This window comes from Colletotrichum gloeosporioides (assembly GCF_011800055.1).
Source record: "Colletotrichum gloeosporioides strain Lc1 chromosome Unknown consensus_5, whole genome shotgun sequence".
NCBI classification, from domain to species: domain Eukaryota; kingdom Fungi; phylum Ascomycota; class Sordariomycetes; order Glomerellales; family Glomerellaceae; genus Colletotrichum; species Colletotrichum gloeosporioides.
The window spans coordinates 374,045-399,193 of NW_025544650.1; the positions used below are offsets into that span (position 1 = coordinate 374,045).

General features: G+C 42.2%; 7 protein-coding genes across 7 annotated transcripts; 2 read left to right on the plus strand and 5 right to left on the minus strand.

Annotated features, from left to right (window-relative positions):
• Nucleotides 1–9: 9 nt before the first annotated feature.
• GCG54_00003700 (Severin) lies at nucleotides 10–1,209 on the plus strand (the record flags this gene model as incomplete). The annotated part of the gene is made up of 1 exon (XM_045403770.1): nucleotides 10–1,209. One exon carries the CDS (start codon nucleotides 10–12, stop codon nucleotides 1,207–1,209), a length of 1,200 nt encoding a protein of 399 aa, XP_045271110.1.
• A 674-nt stretch (nucleotides 1,210–1,883) lies between these two features.
• GCG54_00003701 (uncharacterized protein) lies at nucleotides 1,884–3,424 on the minus strand (the record flags this gene model as incomplete). The annotated part of the gene is made up of 3 exons (XM_045403771.1): nucleotides 1,884–2,057; nucleotides 2,199–2,394; nucleotides 2,478–3,424. 3 exons carry the CDS (start codon nucleotides 3,422–3,424, stop codon nucleotides 1,884–1,886), a joined length of 1,317 nt encoding a protein of 438 aa, XP_045271111.1.
• Nucleotides 3,425–4,323: 899 nt separating this feature from the next.
• GCG54_00003702 (uncharacterized protein) lies at nucleotides 4,324–5,797 on the minus strand (the record flags this gene model as incomplete). The annotated part of the gene is made up of 3 exons (XM_045403772.1): nucleotides 4,324–5,370; nucleotides 5,401–5,654; nucleotides 5,791–5,797. The coding sequence occupies 3 exons, from the start codon at nucleotides 5,795–5,797 to the stop codon at nucleotides 4,324–4,326; spliced, it is 1,308 nt and encodes a 435-aa protein (XP_045271112.1).
• A 547-nt stretch (nucleotides 5,798–6,344) lies between these two features.
• GCG54_00003703 (Aldo-keto reductase) lies at nucleotides 6,345–7,602 on the minus strand (the record flags this gene model as incomplete). The annotated part of the gene is made up of 6 exons (XM_045403773.1): nucleotides 6,345–6,640; nucleotides 6,702–6,896; nucleotides 6,952–7,065; nucleotides 7,118–7,258; nucleotides 7,307–7,412; nucleotides 7,444–7,602. 6 exons carry the CDS (start codon nucleotides 7,600–7,602, stop codon nucleotides 6,345–6,347), a joined length of 1,011 nt encoding a protein of 336 aa, XP_045271113.1.
• Nucleotides 7,603–9,138: 1,536 nt separating this feature from the next.
• On the plus strand, nucleotides 9,139–10,146 carry GCG54_00003704 (uncharacterized protein; the record flags this gene model as incomplete). The annotated part of the gene is made up of 1 exon (XM_045403774.1): nucleotides 9,139–10,146. The coding sequence occupies one exon, from the start codon at nucleotides 9,139–9,141 to the stop codon at nucleotides 10,144–10,146; it is 1,008 nt and encodes a 335-aa protein (XP_045271114.1).
• A 265-nt stretch (nucleotides 10,147–10,411) lies between these two features.
• On the minus strand, nucleotides 10,412–11,986 carry GCG54_00003705 (uncharacterized protein; the record flags this gene model as incomplete). Its single annotated transcript, XM_045403775.1, has 4 exons — nucleotides 10,412–10,677; nucleotides 10,754–10,977; nucleotides 11,038–11,609; nucleotides 11,675–11,986. The coding sequence occupies 4 exons, from the start codon at nucleotides 11,984–11,986 to the stop codon at nucleotides 10,412–10,414; spliced, it is 1,374 nt and encodes a 457-aa protein (XP_045271115.1).
• A 1,563-nt stretch (nucleotides 11,987–13,549) lies between these two features.
• GCG54_00003706 (uncharacterized protein) lies at nucleotides 13,550–15,214 on the minus strand (the record flags this gene model as incomplete). The annotated part of the gene is made up of 1 exon (XM_045403776.1): nucleotides 13,550–15,214. One exon carries the CDS (start codon nucleotides 15,212–15,214, stop codon nucleotides 13,550–13,552), a length of 1,665 nt encoding a protein of 554 aa, XP_045271116.1.
• Nucleotides 15,215–25,149: the final 9,935 nt, after the last annotated feature.

Here is a 25,149-nt window from a genome sequence, read left to right on the forward strand (position 1 = left end):
CAATCGAACATGGCGCCAAACCAGGGTCTCGTGCATCTCAAGGAGTACGACATCAAGGACAGCAATGTCGAGCTCATTGGCTCGGACATTGACCATCGCGTGAAGTACAACTCCGCCGCAACCGAGCCCGCATGGAACGACGGAAAGGTCGGCCAGGAGGCAGGCCTGCACATCTGGCGCATCGAGGAATTCGAGGTCGTCCCTTGGCCGAAGGAAAAGTACGGCCAGTTCATGGACGGCGACAGCTACATCGTCCTCCACTCGTATAAAGTCGGCTCCAAGGACGATGCTGAGAAGCTAAGCCATGAGATCTTCTTCTGGCTCGGGGCCCACACGACGCAGGACGAGGCCGGCACCGCAGCATATAAGACGGTTGAGCTCGATGAGTTCCTGCACGGCGCCGCTACCCAACATCGTGAGGTGCAGTCGGCGCCCTCGGATGACTTCTTGGAACTTTTCCCCAGAATTCAAATCCGCTCAGGTGGTGTCCGATCAGGATTCCGCCACGTCGAGGAGGATGAGCCCAAGGGAGAAATCCTCACGCTCCTGCGCATCTTCAAGAACCCGTCCGTTGGTGCGAGTGGCGTTGTGGTGCACGAAGTCGAGCCCACATGGAAGAGCTTGGATGACGAAGACGTGTTCGTGCTGGACACTGGCGACAAGATTTGGCAGTGGCAGGGCAAGAGCTGTAGTCCGATGGAAAAGGCCAAGGCTGCTCAAGTCGTCAACGACATGACCCTGGCGAAACACATCGATGTAGAGGTGTTGACACAGGAGGAGTCGCGGTCCCGTGTCATCGTAGGCTTGCTCGGTGGTGACGACGACACCCCCCAGTCCGGATTCAAGTGCCCCAGACCTGTCAGGTCCGCGTCCAAGGCCCACGCGGGCGAGAGGCCCCAGAAGCTCTTCAGGCTGAGCGACGCATCTGGCGAGCTCAGATTCGACCTAGTTAAGGACGGCAGCAAGGCCTCGATGTCAGACTTTGATGGCCAGGATGTGTTCCTTCTGGATGATGCGGGACGTACCGTGTGGGTGTGGGAAGGGCAGGGCGCGAGCAGAGGCGAGAAGGCAAACTGGCTTAGAGTCGCCCAGGCCTACATTCGTCAGTTGCAGGGAGCAGACGAGGACAACGAGGCGCACCTTACGCCCGTCGCCAAGGTGGTCGAGGGTAACGAGAGCCGGGCTTTCAGGAAGGCCGTCCAGGCGTAAGAGATGGACGAGGGTTGAAGCGTCTTTTCAAGCGAGTGGTGAATCAAAGACAGGATGTAGTTGTTCTCGCAGCGTTTGGAATTGATCGCGGAGATGCGAGGTTATACTTCCAATGTGTGTGATGTTTGACGTGACGTCGACGAGAGACGCGGGGTTGCTGAGGCAAAGGTTGCGAAGGCACGTTCCTGCTCTTTGCAGCTTCCGTCCCTCTGTGTATTCGGAAGGGAAGGCGGTGGGTGAGCTTCTGAAGGAGACACTGCAGGAAAGTGCGGTCCTGCTGGACGGTCGTCGATGCAGGTGGAGTCCTGCCTCAGGTAGAGCAATACCTCACGCTTGCCGTTTATCATTTACAATTCACGTCCTTACTGATTGCTCGATCAAAACAAGTGCTATACATGATCTGGATACTACGACTATCGTTGGTTAGTCTTGAGGTTTAAAATCAAAATTCGCTAGGAAGGAAATCGCCGTTCTGATATCCTGATGAACACTCCTGGGTGCTCCGGAGAAAGGACAAGAGCATTAGCGATAACGGGGCAACGTAGCCAATTGGAAGGACAGCAAAATACGACAGAGCCAGTAGAAACAACAAAAAATGACAGGAACAAACAACCCTCTGCCCGGTCAGCAGGGCTCTGCTCCACAGACTCCATACTCGGTAATTCGACACGAAATCATGAGACCCTAGCACGGGTATTCGGTGGCTCGTCGTCAGACTCAGTCGAGCTGGAAGCTCTTGCTCTCTTCTCTCCTCTGGGCGCCAAAGGATCGGGCAAAGGATGTGGCATGATTGGCCCCTGACGTCCAGATATCATTCGCAAAAGACCCGGGGTGCAGGTTAAGGGAGTCTTTGGTATGTAAGTGTCCCTCGCCCTACATGTGGCCTGTCTATGCAGCAATTCAGTGTCCAGGTCTATTGTGTGAAGATGGAGGTCCAAGATGTCAGCGATTGCGTACGCCAGAGCGTTCTCATGCCCCGTCATTGAGACATTCTCAAAGCCGGACGCGTTCAAAACCCACTTGACGTAGTCTTTGTTACTTGCAATGAAGGGTCGCAGTAGGTCTTCACTGAGCGCCGAAGCTCCAGCATGGCAACAGTCGAGAATGGTCAAGACGTCGGTCCTGACTTCGAGAATGGCCTTGGCTACATCACTCCAGCGGACACATGTGCCACCCTCTTCATGGCTGCGGCTTTCAATTAGCAGGAACGCTCTCTCTGGAGGAACATTAAATATGCTGGCTTGTGAATGGGCTGATATCACTCCTACCTGGCAAGGGTCAAGCGATTCTCACCGTCGGGCCATGAACCGCCATGCCCATAGTACCAAATGATCAACAGTGTGTTCAGATTCGGCTTCTCCTTGATGTCCGCAGCAGAAGCGCGAATCTTGCTTTTCAGGCTCTGCAAGGGCTCGGATTTCGGAATCCGGAACTCTTCCACTTCGTAATTGTAGGATTCGAAGGCTTCCCGCGCTCTTATCACTTCGCCAAAACTGAGGGTATGTTCTTCCCACCTGATTAGTAAAGCTCGAATCTTGTCGTACCGCTTTTGTCCTTTTGTGAAAAGTTGAGGACCTGCCGCTGACGTAGGAAGTGAGGAGGCGAACAAATTGGCCCCTTCGCGACCCGTTTCTTGTTCTGGAATGAAGTCAGAAAAGGCGGTCAATAGGAGGGGGCAGCTCCCAGTACTTGGAAACCGCTGCTTCGTGGTCAAGGAAACGTCATTCAATAGCTCGTCCAGAGGCCTAGAGCTGTCGTCCAAAGATGGTTCCGTTTCGAGAAGAAGCTGGCCAAGCTCTTCACAAAATATGATGCGTTCATCTTGAGCTGAATCCGAGTTCTTGGTTGCTCTGACATGCCTCATGGCTAGGCGGGCTAGTGTCCAAATCAGAAAGCAGTTCATATTGCGCGAGAAAGGGAGATACTTGCCGAGAATGTCAATGGCAGAATCTTCGATCTCGAAATGCCCAAGTAGGTTGGGCCTGAAGTGCTGCCAGGTGACCTCGACTTGAACTCGTTTCCATATCACCGGCCATGAGCTTTCTTCGCGGGTGGCGTACCAGACGGTTCCTTTGCTTTCGTTAATGGGAATGACGAGAAGTGCTTGGGCGAAGTGAACATGGAGTTTAATCCCGTATAACGTATGGGATACTGCGGGGTCCTGTAGGCGACTCAGCATGTACACTGATCGAACGGTAGTACGCCCTGGGGACATAGTTTGCAGCTGCTGTGATATCGTCACCAATATAAATCAACTTGTAATGATGTTTTAAGGTGTAATAAGCATAGCTCTGGTTAGTGTATATGTACGTACGGCTTTTGTCCCACCAACGTGACGACAGGTGGCTGATCTTCAAGAGGAAAAGTTAGGGAGCCGTCACCAACGTTCCATCCTCAAGCGGCTGCTTGTGGTGCATTGCCGAAACCTCCATCGTCATTTCGTCGGGAGTTCAATTTGGTTTCAAGCCTGTCTGTTGAGCGCGATAGAGTCAAGATTCAGTCTCAATGAGACCCAATGGGCCCACCCTCGTCACCGGTAATGGTCGGGATGTTTCCCACGTAAGCTGAGCCAGGGGAAACGCCCCTTTGACAAGTTCCGCTAAGTTTCTGCAGAGCCTGAGTTACCAGTTGATGTTTCATATCAGTAAAGAACCCGAAAACATCACTAGAAGTATTTCAAACGAAACATCCGCAGCGACCCTAGCTGATTCAGTTCTCCCTGCAACATCAACAAAGGCTGTGGGTGTGTGAAGGAGGCTTGGAGGCAACAAGCTTGCAGGATTCGAAAACACACGAAGAAAACTGTTTTTCTAAAATATCCGGGAACAATCTGAGGGAAACCATCTTAAAGAGCATACGGAGAGAAGGTCAACACAAGAAACGGTGCGCATTAGAACGTCATTTGTCCCCATCCTTCCATGGGTAATGATAATTGGTAGCTATGTATCCACGGCGCCCTAGCAAGCACCTCCGCCTGTATAAGATGTCACTTTTGTGATCGCAGCGGTTAAGACGAGAATACTATTAGTTGAGGGCCTGGAACAGCAGATAATATTGACATTAATTTTATGCGCGATGTTGTTCAGATTAGCATGCAGCTATTCTCCGCACTGATCAGTCTATCTCTTCTGCTTCTACTCGTGATGCATTTGTTGGCAAGGGTAGACTTCTATCAACATTCATCAGCACACAGCGATATGTCTTATCTACCAGTATTCGCAGATGCTGGTAGCCATCGCCGAATTTTGTGCCTGCTACTCTGACAATTTCCACCAAGACATCGATTGGGCCAACGTCCATTGCTGACCACACACTGCTTGGCGGATGTGGATTAAGTGAAAGAACGTCAGCTAGTGAACATCCCACGTCAAATACTTTCTCTAAAATGGCAACTCCGTTGGCCTCAAAGGCCTTTGACGGCAGTAGACGAGAAATGAGCACGGTTTCGCGGGCTATCGACGAAGGATAGCCAAGCGACATGCTATCTCTACTATTTGTGCTGCTTGATAGTAGGGATTTTGACACGCAAATCTTCCAGACGATGATCTTGAGCCACTCTCGTGTGACTAGTAAGTCTGCTTGCTGTGCCTCGGGATAGTGCGATATTTTGGCGAGACAAATCGACAGTCTGTCTTGCAGCCGCCTGAATTGCCCTGCCTTTGCCGTTTTCAACGCCGGAGAAATAGGTAGGTTCATAGTGGTGATAAAGTCGAAATCAAATGGAAGAAAAAGCGAAACAAGATCAAGAAATCCTGCCAGAATCTCGGCGTCAGGACTAAGAGGGTCGACTTCGGGCAGGTTTATCGTGGGTAGTAGCGTTAGAGGTCTTTCTCGCTGTATTGTGAAGGACCGTTCCGTGACGAAGAGTGTCCAAAACATCCGTCGAGCATATGTAGCCACGGTCTGATCTCTGATTTCGCTGTATGTTGCTTCTTCGTGGAGCCGGAGCGTTTGCAGAATTGTAACAGACTCTCTGAGGTAAACCCACGCGGCGTTCCCATTATTGAGACAGAAGAAAGCATGCGAGAGAAAGAATGACGTGTAGATGTGCGTGAGGGATAGACTCTCGGCAAGATGAATGTGCCGTCTTGCACGGAGCGTTTCTTGTACGAAGAATTCGGGTGTTGGAAGAATTACGCTGAGTTGAGCAGACGATAACAGATGTGCTGGTGTCGGTTCAAACTTTTGCAACAATACTTCTGAATCCAAAGCTATAGTTGCACAGCACGATGTCAACAACCCATACTTTTCGGGTGACTCGGAATAAGTCGAGACGCATTCTTCCATGCAACTGCGATCCAATATGGGCGTGATGGGATATTTTCGTATGAAGTAAACGTCCAGATATCGTCTGAACAGGTCGGCTGAAACCAGAGGCGATGGCCGAAATTCGACCTGAGTCTCGCTCCATGATGCGGCTTCCGTAGTTCGAGCACTGTCGGAACCTGTTCACTCCGACTTAGTTGCCGAACCTGGAGTAAGTCGCCGCCCGATGATGATATTTACGCTTAAGTCGTGGCCCTTTTGGTCCGGTCTTCTTGGGCACGGCGTTGTAAGTACAGTCAACCCTCGCCAACCGACAGTTCATGCACGGACGACGCCCGTCGCATCTAATTTTGCGGGTATGGCAGATATCGCATGCTTGTCGTATTCTGGAAGACGCCTTCCCTGCAGTAGGATGAGCTACTTTGGGCGGCATGTTCGCCGTTCGCGTTTGGGAAGGAAGGCATTCGAAAATTTTCTAGAAGGTTATATTGTGATGAAGAACTGTGTTGTGAACAGCGGACTTTTCGTCAATCCTTTCTTATCGTCTGAGGGCTAGATTTAGACTCGTCGCGACGGTTTCAGATTAATCACCTATCAGCGAAAGATTCAACGACGAGCCTAACTAAAATAGAGTTCGATAGATCATTCTGCCCGAGTACGACAACGCTAGGGAACGGACGGCTCCGATGAGTAATAATTCCGGCAGGCAAACGAACATCAATGTTCTAGAAAGGCCATTGGAAGAGAAAAGGTGGTCCAAGTCGCTATGCTTTGGTAAAGCTGGTCTTGTCTGAAAGTGCCGAACAACACTAGTGAAAAGTTTCATTCATTTTACACCTAAAGGTTGGTTGCGCACTCCACAGCCTAATTTAGTGCCCAACCAGAGCCTGGTGACTGGGACCATATCTAGTTCCATGAGGCTTAGCAGCGTCAATAATCCTTCTCATCTCCTTCTTTTCTTCCTCTGTCAACTCAACATCTCTAGACGCCCAGTTCTCCTCGAGCCTCTTGGCCTTCGTTGTACCGGGGATGGCAATCATGCCCTGAGCAGCAACCCACGCGAGGGCAATCTGGGGCAGAGTGCAGCCCTTCTTGTCTGCAAGCTTCTTGATCTCATCGACAATAGCCTTGTTCTTGTAGAAGTTCTCTCCCTGGAACTTGGGAACTGTTTCAACCAATGTCAGCACGGTGCACATACAGTAGTCACTTCAGACGAGGCAACTAACCACTGCGACGGAAGTCATCCGGGGCAAAGTCGTCGGGGCTCTTGAAAGGGAAATCGTCGACCAGCCAGCCATGACCCAGAGGGCTGTAGGCGACGTATGCGACGCCCAACTCCTTGGCAGTTTCAATGAGTCCGTCGGTCTCGTGGAGAGTCTCAAAGGCCGAGTACTCTGCTTGGACTGCGTCAATCTTGGCGACTGCGTGTTGTTAGCTTCTTCGATTGAATCTTGTATGAGATATACCGAAACTCACTAGAGTTGGCCTTGCGCAATGTCGCAGCTGAGCACTCGGACAAGCCAATGTACTTCGTCTTTCCCGCCTTGCGAATCTCATCCAGTGCAGGGATAGACTCCTCGAGTGGCGTGTCTGGTATTCGAGTTAGCTTAGAAATTTAAAAGACTTGGACAGAGTGACATACTAGGGTCAATGCGGTGAAGGTAGTAGAGGTCGGGGGCAAAGCCAAGTCTCTCAATGGTTCCCTCGATGTATTGCTTGATGTGGGACGCAGAGTTGGTCACTCCACCTTTTCCAAACACATCAAAACCGCACTTGGAAGCGACTGCAAACAATTAGTTTCAGTCCGAATTGACGAGTCTCTTGGACTTACTGAAAACCTTATCGCGGACGTTGTGTTTTCTAATGAACTCTCCAAGGAGCTTCTCGTTGACACCTGCTTGGTAGACCACCTGGATAACAATGATCAGAGCCCGTAACTGCAACTGCAAAGACTTAAGTGACACTTACAGCAGTATCCCAGAATGTGCATCCCAGCTCAATTGCCTTCAGAAGCACGGGCTCAGCCTCCTCAAGACTCAAGTTGGAACCGAGACCAAAGCTGATTCCCATGGCACCAAAGCCAGGGGAAGGGACCTCAACGTCTCCGAAAGCTAGTGTCTTGACCATTTTGATTGGTTGATTTAGTGCCGTTTGATAGTTGAATCTGATTATTGAATCGCGTGTACCAAACTCTTTACTGAACCAAATAGACAGTGAAGCTTGGCAACTAGACCTCTTTATATATCATAACAACTTGTACGATTGAGACTCTCGTGATGACGTACAGCGCGCGGGTGAATGAGAAAGCGCCACGATGCACTGACGGAATTCCGGCGTTAAGATGCGGGTCGCTGACAACCTGGCAAACCGGCGCCACAAAACACGGCATCGGGACCACCCGGCGGCAAACATAGTGGGGCCCATGAATCGGATCACCAAGTAGAATGTTTTCGAAGACCGGATTTAGAGCTTGTCCCCGCTGACATGGACTTAAGATGGAAATATCGATGATGTATTCGCTGCAATTGAAGTCATTGGTAGGTCTTCTGTCCGTTATGAGTAACTGAGGTAGTCGAGGTCACTACCCGCCCCAAGATCTCGTAAACGCACGTGTGTAAGGTCTCCTGTATCATAGTAACGATGCGGATTCCCAGGAAACGTGGGTTGAAAACCGCCCCTCTTGCCGTCCCTCCACTACGTAGATTTCTTACTGAGTTTCTCCCTGTGATCACAGATGTACGACGATGAGGATTGCAGTTTCACAGTCCGACATGAAAGTCGCCATCCTGTAGGGATTGATGACTGTTTCCAGTTTCAAGACGATACTTAAGGGCCCATGAAAATCAATGCACCCATTTTGGGCGGGCAAAGCTCTGTGGACGCATTATTGACATTGAACTGTCAGCTCGGACAAGGGCATCAAGCCCCTAAGCACCTATTCAACGAGATCGCCTATCTTCCCTGTGCTAGAGCGACTACTTTTCTTGTGGCTAAATTCTACCTTACGATCGTTGCCTTTGTAACTTCGATCGTCGTCGTCGTCGTCGTCGTCATCGCTATCGCTATTATCGTCTTCAACAGGAGTAATTGCGGCCACAGGAAAGCCGCGCAGACACAAAAAGACTGGGTGATCTCCTATCTAACGGACCAAAACGTCTATTGCACTGACTACGGAACGTGCTGGACTATTCTATCTTGGTTCTTTTCGCCTTGTCCCGTGGATGCGGTGGAAAGCGCGGAGCTAGATGTTTTCCTTGATTACTATGTTTCGGCAATTTCGCCCCGAAGGAGTTGGTTCTTTTTACTAAAGCTTTCGTGGCGGCTCGCTTTAGCCGGTAGGGTAAATATTGTGTTGCAACGAAACAAATTTTGTAGAAACAACACCAAGTGGTGAGCTGTGAACGCCTCCCATTGAATCGTGTGCACCTTGAGGGCTCGGACTTAAGGTGCAAACACCGTTCATGTCATCTTGCTCAGAGTTCAATTCACGACCAGCTCATGGCGATTCGTGTGGATACCTGATATCTCTTGACAAGGTTTTTGGATCTTAGTGCTTCTTTGTCGATACCGCGGCTTCATGCCATAAAAGCCGGTACTCCCCAGACTTGATATCTCGGGTCAGGTCTTACCCCTGAAGCCTGCTCAACCAGAGATCTCCCAGCCATGTTTGTTCTGCATACTGTTCTCCCTGCCTTCGGGCTCGCCGTCTTCTCTCTGGCTGCATCAGTCCAGTCTCTGCCTTACAGCTATTGCAACGGCAAGACGGCGAACGTGACGTCGGTTCATACCGTGCCTGGCACCACAACACTCGAGAACCTCGCAGTCCGACGCAATGGCAACATCCTCGTCGCATCCATTTCATCGCCTATTTTACACCAGTTGTCTCCTACAAACGAACACCCTCCGATTCCTGTTGCCAGCATAGACGGCGTTACTGGTCTTCTTGGAATCTCCGAGATGAAGCACGACTCCTTCTACGTCGTTGGATCGAACCTGACGTCGACTGAGAACTCTAACGGAGTGTGGAAAGTTAATCTCCGCAACTTCGAAGTTTCCCGAAATGGCACTGTCATCCAGCCTGCCGAGGTTTCATTGGTCCAACGCATCCCCTCAGCAAGGCAGCTTAACGGCATGACCCGTCTGGCAGCGAACGATACGAAGAACCTTCTCATTTCGGATTCAAGCGCGGGGACGGTCTACCGTCTTGATGTCGAGACTGGAGTTTTCGATACGGTTCTCAAGGAGCCTGAAATGGCCCCGTTGTCTACCGGTCTCAGCATCGGCGTTAATGGCATTCGTATTCGCGGCAGCGACCTCTTCTTCGTGAGCTTGGACCAGGGTCTCTTCGCAAAACTTCCCATCTCCCTTGCCGATGGGTCGGCAGCTGGGCCTGTCCAGGTTCTAGCCTCAAACATCACCTTTGGCGACGACTTCACGCTGTCAAAGGACGGGAAATGGGCTTATGTTGCCACGAACGGTCCTCAAGAGGTTCTTAGAATTGATGCAATTCAGGGTGGAAAGAGCATTCTCGCATCCTCGCCTTTTCTGGGATCAGCGTCCTCTGTGGCTTTGGACAGATTTCAACCTGAGACGATTCTGTATGTGACTGGCGCGGCAACGGCGGGTAACAGCACTATTGGTCAACTTTCTAGGATTGCCCTCCAGTGCTGAGGCGATATCTAAGTTCGTCACTTGCGAAAGGACAGCTCCCGGCACGAAGGATAGCTCCTGGGATGTAAGGCGGGGAGCTGCGCTGGACCTACCAGAAGAGTGTGTTGGCGAGGACCTGAAGGGGGTGACAGGGAAACTCTAATTGTAATCGTTAGTACTCTCGGTATGGCCGAGTCACGTTAAGGTTGTGAAGACTTCACAATCCTTGTGCGCATGAGTGGCCTTTGCGTTGTACAGAATGAAAAGGGGTATTTTATTCATGACGCTATCTGATGGTTTTCTTTCGTTCCTCCCACCAACTGTGTAGTGGAGGTGCACCTGAGCACAAAATGTCTATTGGTGTGTCCAAGAGGAATTTGTCGATTACTTCTGGTGGGGCGATACCGAGGTCATCCAGCCGGAATAGGCGTTGTCCGAACTTCTTCAGCATTGCGGAGAAGCCAGGCACGACTTCTGCTACCTTAAAGAGTTCGTAGCCTCTCTCGAGCATGCCAGTGCCAGTCATCGTGTCCATGATCGCCCTCGCCGCTCCTAGTGAACAAGCCATGTTAGCAGCTATAAGCTTGAGACCCGGATTCCGCGCTGTAGCCAAACGTTTGTCACTTACCGATGCCGAACCTCTCCATCTCTGTTTCCGTTTCGATGATCTGATACTTCGTAAACATTGGGTTGGTTGTCTCCAGCTTCCGTGCTTGAACGTGCATATTGTAGAGACTGATTTCGAATGGGGAACCCCGAGTGGCCCAGGCAGTCCAAAAGTCCTGGTTATGGGTGTTCTCCACGTATTGAACGAGATCGTCGATGACTGCCTTCTCAAATATCCACTCCACGCTGAGAGAAGAAACGAGTTAGTTGGTGTGGTTGGCAGTTAGGTCCGCGAATCTTGCCTACCTCTCCAAGTTCCAGAACTTCTGCCCAAACGACTCAATGTCCCGATTCAGAACGTTCGCAGAGCTGCCTATAATGGCTCGCATGAAGTCGGTGTTGGTCATTTTAGACCTGAATATGGTTGGGTTCTTAATGTAACTGTCGAAAGTCTGCCTTATGCTGAACGGTTGCACGGCAATGGCTTCAGAGTCCAACCACAGTGCCCAGTCATACTTGATTTCCATAGCCGCGGCCATCTTTTTGATTGTTTGGTACTGATATTTGTTACGTTCATTTATCAGCGCCGATGTGTCTGCGCCCGTGATTTTGCCTTTAGTCAAAGTGTGAAAAACTGGCGGCAATATGTCGAAAAGATTCACGATGTTGAATTTCGGTTTCGGTCCGTTAATGTTCGCCGGTGGTGTTCGGAATATGCTGAATGTTTCGCCACAACTATTCAGACCGTTCAGGGCATCTTGGAACTCCTTCACCTCGTTGGAGTCGGATACGATAACATGGATATCGATTTCTTGGTAGTCGGTGCACAGGCACATGAATGATTGGAAGAACTCGATGGCTAGCGGTATATGTTTTGTCTAAATGCCAAAGGTATTAGTCCAGAGGTACTCAGTGCCAGTGCCTCACCGCGAAGAGAACCTACATATGTTGGAAGGATAATGGCATATTTTAAACCGTTTAGTCCGGCCGGTTTTGCTGTTGTTGAGTGACTTGGAATGAGTGATAGAGACTCGCCATCGTCGGTCTTATTCGTTCCGCCATCGGTACCGTGCGTCGCCTGGTAGTCGTGTTGTGTCTTCGAGTGGCCCTCGGTAAAGTGAAGAGAGCCCAAATCGAATTGCGGCCATAGGTTAAGGCTAAAGAAAACCACCAATACTACCAAACAGCTCAAGCAGCTCAAGTACACGATGCGTGCCTCTCTCGCTTGCACTGAAAACCTCTTCGTCGATATCATGATCGCAAGTCGGCCATCTGTGGAGGGATGAAATTTCCTGCCCGGGGCAGTAGAAGAGAGTGTCGGCACGCTGTCCTTCATCCTATATACATAGTAACGCTGCCCACGATAGGGTTGCTGGCGTAATCGAAGTTTCCATCCTCCTGTCCGCAACCTTGAACTAGGAACTGGCCCGTCAACTCATTGTCAAGGGTATATGGACTAGAGTTGAGGGGCTGAGTCTTATCGCAAGTTGATGGGAGATGTCGATGTACATTTGACCGTTTCAGAATTGAGACCAAGCTGGGGTTCAACTCATGATATTGACTTTTCTGCTGAAACGTTCCTATTCCGTCCATCCCGTCTGGCTGAGCGGCCCTTCACAAAATGCCCGCCCCCTACAACTCTCACCCCGTCTTCTGTCATGACTTCGGCGAACGGCAAACCTTCAGGACTGGATATGTCCGCTTCATTGTACACGTCTAGGCTCATCCTTGCTCTCTCCAGAGCAATTGACAAAGGGCCACGCTCCGCGGCGCACCCCTCCTGCTAGCTAGTGCACCCTTTGGTGGCTTGACGCTGAGGTAATTACTGGCGATTGGCTGCTTAGGAGCTTGCGATAGTTCTGTGTTGCTGTGAAAACACTTGTCTCTACCCTACTTTCTGCTACTTATATGCTAGCTTACCCTCTGCTAGCTGGCTCTCTCTCTGCTTCTAAGGCCTCACTTATAGAGGGCAGGCCAGAGGGTAGAGGGCAGAGTGAGCAAGACTTACATGAGAGCCTCTAGTAAAGCAGTGTGGCAGCGGACTTTGCACATGCCTAGCCACACTCTAGCCACTGAGGGGTGCACCGGCTAGCAGGAGGGGTGCACCGCGTAGCGTGGCCCTTGACAAATTGAAGCGCTCCTTGTTTCCCCTTCGCTCCCAGGCTAAGCTTTGAAGGCCCCATCCGCGCGGCTATTATCCGTCACACAAGCGTCACCTAGGTCGTCGTTGAAAAGCTTGTTCCTCACTTGGCTATGCGGAGCAGGCCAACCCCTGTCAATGAGACTCCAGGTTCCAGAAAGTTGGACAGGTGTGTATGGTACGGGTGATGGATGAAACCCATCATCTGTTCAGTGGTGTCTTCATCTTGAGAACCGTCTGAACGGCGCCCTCATCTGCGGTGGGACCGTTGCAACGTAAGCTAGCACGCGATTCCGAGCGTCGTTCGGAAACCGAGTCGTGCTAAAACTTGACAATAGATATTCTCTGCCGACCCAACCGAATCCGATATGGATGCTTCGACGGATAAAGCGTTCAAGGCTTCCCTGGTGACCAGGACAGGCCACCTAATTCACGGAGTTTAAAGTTTCCCGGCCCCCGCCTTGTGTCTTTTGAGGGCGCTGAAAGTGCGCCCACCGGCCTACGCTTACATCGTTTGCAGGCGAGAATAATAAAGTCTGAAGTATTAACTCCAAAGTTTGAAGGGCACTAAGGATAAGACAGCAAATAGAACAGAGGAGCGTCGTAATCCACTGACTACTTTGGATCAATCAAGTAGAAGCATACGATTATTTCCAAGATCCTGCATCATTCAGCCCTTTATAAGTCTTCTCCACCATCCTTCGCCTTGCCCGAATGATCGGAATGCCCAAGGCGATCGACGTAGCGATCTTTCATAGGCACACTCTCGTAAGCGTCCGAACCGCCCGCTCTCTGATACCAGTAAGCCACCACAGCGTACAGACAGTCGTTACCAGGCCCCCAATTGTTTGGTTTGTATTTCTCGATGCACGCCTCAAAGCTCTTGTGAAACGGTACATCGTCGCATACGTGAAAGCGGCAAACAGAGGTGTGACCATTGGCGTCCAGTTCCACGTAGGGCTGGCAAGCGTAGGCACTGTCGAAGGTTGGGAAGGGCGGTTCGGCCGCCCACGCATAGCCAACGTAGTCCTCGGACCCTGTTCCGAAGGTTGACGGGAACTTTTCGCCGTCAACAAAGAACTTCTCGTCTCCTTCTCCCCACCACCAATCAATTGACTTCTCGCCGCCGACACCATACCACCAGTCTTTGGCCGGCACTTTTGGTTCTTGCCAGTGATTCCAGACATGCATCTGCACTCCACAGAAACGGCCAGGGCCATCGTCCAAGATAAGGAGTGGCCAGTCAATGTCTCTTCCTTGGCTGATGGGTCGCTCTAGGAAGGCATCTCGGTGCCACTTGGCGTGGAACCGTAGCATGTCCTTTGCAGACTTCTCGAGCGGACGGTGGCAGATTGTTAAAAAGAGTTTTGCCTCTTTCTTTCCATCGTTTGTAATCTTGAGAAGAGCACGGTCGGAGAACGGCATGAACCAGTGGCTGTAGAAGCCGCCACCGTCCGTTGAACCTTGGGTCAAAGAACGGTATGTCTGAATACCAGGGACACTTCCAAAGAAGTCTCCGAGTGGTGCCCAAACGCTCGGGGTCTTGTCGTTGTCCCATATGATCTGGAAAACCAGCTCGCGTAAGATTTGAGCAGTTTCTTGGTGAGAATCTGGAAGATCCAACGGAACAACCCGCATTCCAGTAATAGCTCTGTTTCCAATGATCTCCCGGACGGCATGTGTCTTGCCAGGCGGGATGGTAACGGTAAGGGTCTCCAAGGTGTCACCTTTGGATCGTGGAAGTGCGGACCATCCACGCTGGCCAAGTTCGCGATCAGCAGCGGCGAGCGCTAGACAAGCCTCTCGGTCAAAATTCCCATCAAATCGTGGCACTTTCGTATCTTTAGGGAATTTGGTGTACGTGAAGTGATAGTAAGCTCCCCAGCCGGGACCAAGACGAATCTTTGCGTACTTATTGTAGGGGATGGGGATGAAGCAATTGCGGCCGCGTGACAAGGTCGGTGCAATTGAAGGGAAGTTGAGCGGCATGCCTTGAAACCGATCAAAGAAATCTCGAAATGGCATGTCAATCACCGGCTTCTCATTGTCTCTGTCGTCGATGAAGACCTGGATGCGTCCCATATCAGGCATCGCAGACCATGTCCGCCAGATGACTCCTGGGCCTTCTTGCTCGAAAGCGACAACCCATTCTCCCTCCTCGCGAATGATGCCTCGGCCATCGTCATTTGCATCCCAGTCGATGTAGGTGTCGGTCTCCGGGTCGTACCGAGAGCGACGGTCATAGCTCGACATGCACCCACCACGCTCCTCCGCCTCGGGCGGTTCCGCAAGACGCTCGAGGTCGTAGAGCCTTCGGACAATATCAGGATATGTCAGCTGCATTTTTCTGTTTTCTCGTCGGGTCCTCGAAATAGATGGACAATCTAGGATGAGGGGTCAAAACATGTTGCTCAGGTCGGCATTGATGCGGTTTCCCGAGGTCTTATACAGTTGGGGTAAAACAACCCGCAACTGCACATGACTAGTTTTTAGGTTTGTAACAGACAGAGAACACCACCCCTGCCACAGCAAAAAGTGTGGATGGTGACATTTCATCAGCCCATCCTTGGATCATCCGTAGCTCGGTTACGTTGATGAAGACAGGAGGGTCAAGCATGAGAAAGCCGAGCAGCCGTAATACATTGCATTTAGGTATGCGTATGATTGGCCTCTCAGGCTTGGGATCAAGCCACGCCTTGAGTTTTAGTTATGTCAAGACATCACACAAGTGTCATCTGATCCCCAAACTCACAACCCTGCGTACTCGTTATCTCAGCCATCATCAATGGAGTCTTGCTACTTGGGCGGATACTTCTAGCCAACCGGGCAGATAACTACCTATATTAGGTCTAATTGTTGATTTTATCCTCAATTCACTTTTACTACTTTCGTCACAATTCCTATCTATCTCTCTATCTCTATCATTATCGTCGTCGTTATTGTCATCATCGCCGTTATTGTCGTCGTCGTCGTCGGCGTTATTATCTTTATCGTATTATCCCTATCGTTATACATCTGCTACCCGCCCAGTTAGAAGTATCGGCCCGGATAGGAAGACTCTATCTATGGACTTACAAGCCAGCAACGCTTTCAACAAGTCCCAAGCCAAGCTTCCTCTCACCTTCCTCTCACAATCAGTGAGTACAAGTAATTAATGCAAGTAATTATTAGCAACAACAGGGCTGCGAAAAGAAATCTACACTATGGCTAGTTGATTGACAACAACATTCTCTGAAGGGTATTTTCCATGTTTATTTCTTTTGCAAGTGTATCTGAAGCATGGACAAGTAACATGTTAGAGCCCATGACGTTAAACATAAAGGTATTGTACAAGAACTTGCGGTTCCAGACACACGGCCTTCGCAACGAGGTTCTTTCAGTCACCGAGCAATGGTACTTTAACAACAGTATTGTGCGTTAATCCATGGCCCTTGTGTGGCGAACAAGGGCGAGTAACAGCAGGAGTCTATTGCTTCAGTGGCTCAGTCCGGAAACAACTTGCAGCCAAGACGCCTCGTTATTTGCGTATCACGAATGCATTCTTGAATGAAGCCCCCAAGACCTTTGCCTTCCTACCATGGATATAAACACGTCCTGATTGTCGTCAGGTTCCTTGACAAGCCACAGACCCACATCGTTCCAAAACATCAACCCAAAGCAACAACCAAGCATCATCTCAACCAGCCTTGATTAACAGCGAAATGTCATCACAGACTTTGTCATCAACTTCTCCGATCGCAAAGCTCGAGGCCCTACCTTCTGAACTTCTGCTTCAAATTGCAGGATACCTCGCACACCATGACCCTCCCTTCCAAGAAAAGTGTCTAGTTGGGCAATACCTTGCCAAGGAGGATGACGAAGAACGAAGCGAATGGACCGGAAAAGTTTGGGAATTGACACCGTCTCTAGACACCAGATATCCTGGTGAGTTGTTGGTGTCTTCGTTCCAAGTCTCCGATTTACTCAACTTGGGGAGGTGCCACTCACGGCTGCAGGCAGTCTGCGCGGAATTCGTCTATCGTCAGCCGAATTTGGTTGGCAACAGAAAGGAAGGTCTCCCAAGATTCCTTCACACCATCACATGCAGAAGACCCGAACTCCAAAAGTCAGTCACCGATTTGGAAGTGTCGTGGTTGAGATCCGGGAACTCTGGCCCTGGATACAGAGGTGCAGACATGATCAAGAAGTATTTGCGACCAAACTTTATCAATTTCACCAACTTGAGTACTTTAGACATTGAGAACCACCCGTCCGACGGGACAGTCTATCTTTCTCAATGGTGTGCTTTACTTCCGCACTTTCCTGCCTTGCGTAGACTGTCCATGAGAGGCTTCCGCAAACAGCTATCAAACCTTTTGCCTCACCTGCCGCAGGTTGATGAGGCATGGTTCTACAACTGTACGGTTTCGACTAAACCGGAATGCCGGCGAGTTATTGCCTGCATTCCAAACATTCGTACGCTAGTCAACTTTCGCAGCCTTCGACATCTTCCTGAAAACGCCCTCGACGAAATTGCGAACAAGCTGGAGACCTGTGCTTGGCTTGTGCCGTCGAAGAACATGGCTGATTGCAACAAAGGACTGCGCCGATTCACAAAACTGAAACATCTGAAGATCATGGACTTGGAAGCCTTTATTCATGGCAATTTCGTCAATTTCTCAGATACTCTGGAGACATTGGAGCTCGTGCGCGGTCCCGCCTCAATGTGGCATCACGGTCCGTTGGATCAAGGTTCATACTCCAGAGTGCGGTCCCTCATTGCGCAGCTTGCAATGCAGTGCGCGGAGATATACACAACGCTGAGAATTGTTGATTTGAGACGTATTTATGCTGACCTTCTTGGCAGCCATCCGAGCATCCGCCGCGCGATGCAACTCTTTAGGTACTTCATCGAAGATGACTTCCTCGCGAATCGCAGCCAACTTCTTCTTCGCGGGGAAGGTAAACCGACGCTGGGTAGCAGCTTCCGCTATAGGCTACCTGCCCCCCCTCCCTCATTTGTTGGTTAACTTGAGTGATTGATGAAAATGGATATCGGGAGTTTCCTATCTCATCCCAATAGATAAGCGAAATAGTATGGATTGACTCTTTTGATGCTCAACACTTTTACTATCGCCTCTGTAAATCCCTCTAAAGAAGCTTTTGTAACTTCTACAAGTGCTGCCATAGATTGGATTCGTCGTAATTTGGTGAGAGCGAGGTGGTTGGCAGGAACTCCTGTAGACCTTAGACACTTGATCCTACATAATGAACCTTCCACCACGTGTTCCTGTGCATGATTAGGGTACACGACATTTTCTTATCCCATGATACTAGTTGAACTCATCGTTGTGTTCATAAAATATTGGATAGTTAAGGTAGACTTTTTCGCCAGTGATGTAGCTTCTGTCTAGCGAAGCTGCTGTATTCCATTTACTTCACAACTAGCGTAGCACCCCGTTCAAGCCTAATCAATTAATTAATTAATTAACTAATTAAATTAGAGGCTTTTTACTATTTAAATAGATAAACCTATAGTACTAGAAGTTTAATTAACTTAATTAAGCTAATATTACTTAGAATAATATAAATCTAACCTCTAGACTAATTAGAATTTTTAAAAGATTTTTTAAAAAAATAAAAAAAAGTTTACTTAGATATTTTAGTACCTAGCCTTATTCTAATTACTTAAGGTTATAACTTTTATAACTTTTATACTTAAAGTAGATAACCTAAGCTAGTTTTAAACTAATATCTCTATAATTACCTATATAATAGACTTATTATTAGCTTATTAGGTCTTATTATAATATATCTCTAAAAAAAAAAGGTTAAGTAGTTATTAATATTAGTTTAGTGATATTTTTAGGTTAATAAGTAGTAGAATAAAGCTAGGTACTTTCTAATAGTAAAGTTAGTATTATTAAGAACTACTAGAAGTACTAGAAATATACTTTTTACTTTATTATTAGATTAATATATTTCTAGCTTCTCTATTAGGGGTTAAAAAAGCCTATTTTTAACCCTTATATTAGTCCTTAAAAATAACCCTTTTTTAATATTATTACTAATACTACTAATACTACTATTATTATTATTATTATTATACCTCTACGCTTTAAAGACCTACTTATATATACCTCTTAATATCTTTTTTAACTTCTTACTAGTTACTATAATACCTCTACTAATCTATAATTAATATATTAATCACTTTATTAGCTATAAGTTATTAACTCCTTATAAAATTACTATTTAGATTTATATATTATCTACTACTACTAGTAATATATTAACTATTAACTTAGCTATATATAATACTTTTAAAGCTCTATTTTATACTATATAGAGGGGTTAATAGTTTATTAATATTAATACTATTATAAAGAAAGGTTCTTAAGGTTATACCTCTTAGATTATAAGTAAGAGTACTTTTATCTATAAGATCCTTATTAATAGTAAGAAAGGTAGTACTTATTAAGTTTACTAATACTATAATAAAGTAGAGACTCTTAATAAGCTATATAATACTAAAACTATAACTATTACTACTTAATATCTTAAGAATAAGTATAAGGTTTTCTAAGGTTACTTAGAGGGTAGTAATATATCTCCTAATAAAGTTAATAATTTTAGACCTCTATCTAAGTACTACTAATTTATTCCTATTACTATACCTAAGAAAAAAACTACTTAGATTAAAGAATTAGTTATAAACTTCCTTATTAATACTAGTAACCCTCTTATAATATTTAGTAATTAGTATATATAATATATACTTATTATATTTAATTATAATATTAATATTTAGATATATTAGTTAAGGACTAATTAGAGGGATTAATTTTAATAACTTTATATCTCTAAGAAGTAATAGATTAAAGAGGAGATATAGAAGGCTCTTATAAAGGTTTATATATCGTTTAACTTATAGACCTCACCTAATTAATATACTATTATTACTATTTTTAGTTATTTTATTAATAAGTTAGGTAAATAAATATAATACCTCTTAGGTCTCTATTACTAGTTTAATATTCATATTAGTGAGAATATTACTACTATAATATATATAGTTATAAGAGATTAATACCTACTTAATAAGATTAGTATTATAGTTTTTAATAATACTAATACTAATAGTACTTATATTAAGGCTTTATATCTATCTATTTTATAGTTATATATAGAAATAGATACTTAGTATTATTAAATTTAATACTATAGCTATATCCTCAACTTTATTAGTTATACTATTATTTATAAAGTTAATAAGGAGGTATTTAAATAAAAGTCTAACTATCTTATTAATACTAATAGGATCTAAGAGGACCTAGCCTATTAAAAAACTAAGGGACCTATTAATAAACTTTAGAATATTATTAAATATATTAAATTATTACTATAATACTTAGAAGCCTTCTTATCTATTAGTAATAAAGCTAATAATAATAAATATACTTTTACTCTATAGGAGAAGTTATTATAAGAACTAAATCTAATATTAAGTAATACTACTTAATAGAACTTAATATATAATATAATCTACTACACCCTACTTAAATATAGCTAAATTACTAGCTATATATATTATTCTTTAGGTTTTAAGAATAAGGATAATTATATCCTTAATAAGGATATCCTAACTAATAAGGATTAGTAAGTTTTTACTAAGTTAAATAAAATACTTAAGTTTCTCTATTTATAAACTAAGTGATATAAAGACTAAAGTAAAGGTAATAAGTATAGTTAACTCTAAGAGATCTTAATAAGTTTTAAGTATCTCTTAGATTAACTTAAGGATTAGTATAAGCTTTATAATACTTTTACTATAGAAGAGATTAACTTTATAGCTATATAAGTATCCTAAAGTCTCTTATTATAATAATCTTAATTAATAAGGGTATTATATTAATTTAATTAAGTATTAATCTTATAAACCTTATTAATTAATAATATCCTTATTTATTTATAGTTTAAATATATCGTTATATTACTATACCCCCTTTAGGTTACTAACTTTAACTCTTATATATTTATATACTTATTAATTATTAATAGCTTATTATAACCTATTATATATAGATAATAGTTAACTAACCCACTTAGGCAATAGGTAGCTAGGATAGGATATTTATACTATAGGATTATAGGAATAATAGGGACTCACTCAGAAAATAGAAGAACTATAGTATAAGTTATATAATAATAAGATAAGACTAAGTAGATAGTATAGATTACTAAGTACTTAGTAAGGGCTACTAAGTACTTACTAGTAATTACTAAGCACTTATTAGTACTTAGTTAGGAATTAGTAAGTTAGATAAAAGAACTATTTAAAACTTATATATAGTATAACTTAAGCTTTACTTAAGGTTAAACTTCTATAGCTTTTTAGTAATTAACTTAATATTTATTCTTATAAATACTCTTAGCTTACCTTTACTATAAATTACTTATTAAGACTAAGATTAATTACCTTAGCTTCTAAAGATCTAATCTATAATTAGCTTATAACTTATAACTTAGATTATAACTTTAGTATACTATTATAATATATTAATCCTTAGCTTCTATTAATAAACCTTACTATTAAATAGCTAATTATAACACTTTAATTACTCCTATTTAGTAAGTTAACTATTAATACCTACTAATAGTAAAACGATAAGTATATCTTTATATACCTCTACTAAGTTACTTACTTTAGGGACCTCCTCCTCTTTATAATAGCTAGTCTAAAACCTAGCTAAAGAACTTAAAGGAGCCCCTATAATAGTAAACTCTAATAATAAAGTAACCTTAAAGAAAGATACCTATAAATACCTTTAAACTAAAGTTAAAAAAGGAAATAATAATATTACTAAGGTCTAAACTATATATAATAATACTACTATAGAATTTTAAGGTCTTAAAGAAATAATATAATAACTAGGAAATAACCTTTAGTATATTATAGACCTAAAAAATAAAGTTATTTAATTTAGAGGATAAAATAGTAATATTAATATTAAAGAACTTTAAGAAGAAATTTATACCCTATATATAGTTACTAATATTATTATAACCTCTATTAGAAGATAATAGAAACTTAAACTTAATACCTTAATTATTTATAATAATACTCCTAAATAACTTAAGTTATTTTTAATCTAAGTTAAGAACTATTAAAACTTCTATTATAGAGACTTTATTAACTAAACTAAGAAAGTTATTTATACTATTACTTACTTATAAGGATAAACTTTTAAATAGTTTAAACCTATCTAAAAAGAATTCCTTAAGTATAAAACCTTAGATAAATACTCTACTAAAACTTATAATATTTATAATAGTTTTAAGGGATTTAAAGATACTTTCTACTCTCTTTTCTAAAACTTTAATAAGAAATAATAAACTAAAAAAGACCTCATATAACTATAATAGATAAAGTTAATTAAAGAATATACTACTATATTTAGATAACTTAGTATCTAACTTAACCTTACTAAAGAAACTAAGATCTTTATATTCTATTAAAGACTTAAAGATAAAGTTAAAAATAAAATTATTAAGATTAACTATCTTAAAAACTTTCTTTAATATACTAACCTTACTATTAAGATTAATAATTAACTTTTTAAATACTATAAAGAAAAAAGTAAAAAATAATAAAAACTAAACTCTAAATATAAATACTAATAGTAGCCTTAATAAAAGTTTAGTCCCTAATAGAATAATAATAAACTTTATAATAACTAGAGTAATACCTACTAAAGTATTACCTATAGATAATATAATAAACCTATAGATCTTAATATAATAACTAAACCTAATAATAAGAAGCTTTAAAACTCTAAGTATTATAACTATAATAAATAAAAATATATTACTAGAGATTATAAGTAGCCTAAGAAACTTCCTTAAAAGCTAATAACTAAATAACCTTAATAAGTTAATACTATTACTAAAACCTTATCTATATCCTAATCTTAGACTAAATACTATAATAATAACTACTAGATTTATCTTAAAAATAAAGAAATATTAGGATATTACTTAAAGGATAGTAACCCTAAACGTTCTAGATATAATATAACTACCCTAGATAAATATCTAAGAACCCTAGTAATAATATATACTAATAATAGTAAGATTTAAAAGAAAACTAGAGAATAACTAGATAAGATACTCTAAGTATAGTAACTTAAACTAATTCTTAGTTCTACCTTAAAAATAACTAATAGCTAAAACTAAACTAATTATAAACTCTTAAACTAAACTACTTATATAACACCTAAAGAACTAGAAAATAATAATAAATAGAGACTCTTACGCCTCTAAGTAGCTAAAGAAATATACCTAGATGTTATAGTTAGCTATCTGACAGTAAGGTCTGCTAATAGAAGCTGGGGATTAATATATTATAATAGTATATAGGGTTATAGTCTAGGTTATAGGTTGTAGACTGTAGTAGATTAGGTCTTTAGAGGCTAAGGTAATTAGTTTTAGACTTAATAAGTGATTTATAGTAAAAGTAAGCTAAAAGTATTTATAAGGATAAATATTAAGTTAATTACTAAAGAGCTATAGAAGTCTAACTATAAGCTAGGCTTAAGGTTATACTATATATAAGTCTTAAATAGTTTCTTTATCTAGTTACTAATTCCTAATTAGGTATTAGTAAACGCTTAGTGATTACTAATAAGTACTTAGTAGTCTTTACTAAGTACTTAGTAATCTATACTATTTACTTAATTTTATCTTATTATTATATAACTTATACTATAATTCTTTTATTTTTAAGTAAGTTCCTACTATTCTTATAATCCTATAGTATAAATATCTTATCTTAGCTACTTAACGCCTAAAGTAGGTTAATTAACTATTATCTTTATTTATAGGCTATAATATTAGGTTCTCCTTTTAAAGGTTTTACCTTTAAGACCTAATATAAATAAGTTATTAGTCTTAGATTAGGGATCTATTAATTATACTTCCTATTTTTACTTATAATACTGATATTATATTAGGTTATATTATTAATAATCTTATAGTTTCTATACTCTATTATTATTATTATTCTCTTAATATTACTAAGAATAGTTTTAAAGTTATACTTTATTATTATTATTACTTAAAGGGTTTATATTATAAAATACTACTAGGTTTACTAATCTATAGGGAGTGTATTACTATTAGTAGTACTTATTACTCTTATAATACTTCTAATAATATAATCTACTAGTATAGGTTTTTATCTTTTATTATTAGTTCTTTTTTACTAACTTATTATAGTGGAGTAATTAATAGTAGAATCTTATTATTTAGATAATAAGGAGGAAGAAATTAAGGAATTATTTTAAAAGAGAATAGAGGTACTATAAAAAGTATAAACTAAAGTAAATAAGGTACTTATAAAGTTAGATTATATTTATAAGGTGAAGTGAATAGTTCTTAAAAAAGGTTATAAAGAGACCTTAGTAGTTATAGATGAGGATAAAGTAGTTAAGGATCTTCTAGCTAAGTCTTCTTTAGTTTTAGAGGTATAGTTATTAGGTACTTCTAAGGTTTTAGATCTAGATTTAATTCTTAACTAAAATCTTAATATATTAAATTTCTTATTAGGGGGATTTTAGTTATACTTTAGTATTCCTAGGTAAATAAATAGTTTTTTATTTACTCTATAATTATTCTAGTAACTATATATATAAATAGGTTATTTTAGAGGTATAAGGAATTATATATATAGGTAACGTTTATATCTTTCCTCTATTCCTTATTATTATTATTTATATTATTCCTTATAGATTCTATTATATTCCTACTATTCTTTTAGGGTTATAAGTAGGCTTAGTCTATCCTTAGGGTTTATATTATTAAGTATATTAATATAGTTTTTAATCTTATTATAATAGTTAAGTAAGTTATTATTTAGTTCCTATATATTATCTTTATATCTATAGTTTTTCTATTTAATAAGGTATTCCTATTTATTATCTCTATATTAGTAGTTAAATAGCTTTTCTATTTTATACTCTAGTTTATTATCTTTTATAATAATAAGGTTATTTATTTATAATCCTTATAGTATTAATTTAAGAAGTAAAATATAGAATATTAGGTAGTATTTTATAGTTTCTAGGAGTTTAAGTTTATAGTTAATTAGTAAAATAACTTATAAGATTTTAAAAGGTCTAAGTATTTTATAGTTAAGTTTATTACTTAGTTATTTTATTTTAATATTTCACTATATAAAGTAGGTACTATCTCCCTCTTTTAAGGTTAATCCCTTAATCCTTTATTTATTACTAAATTTT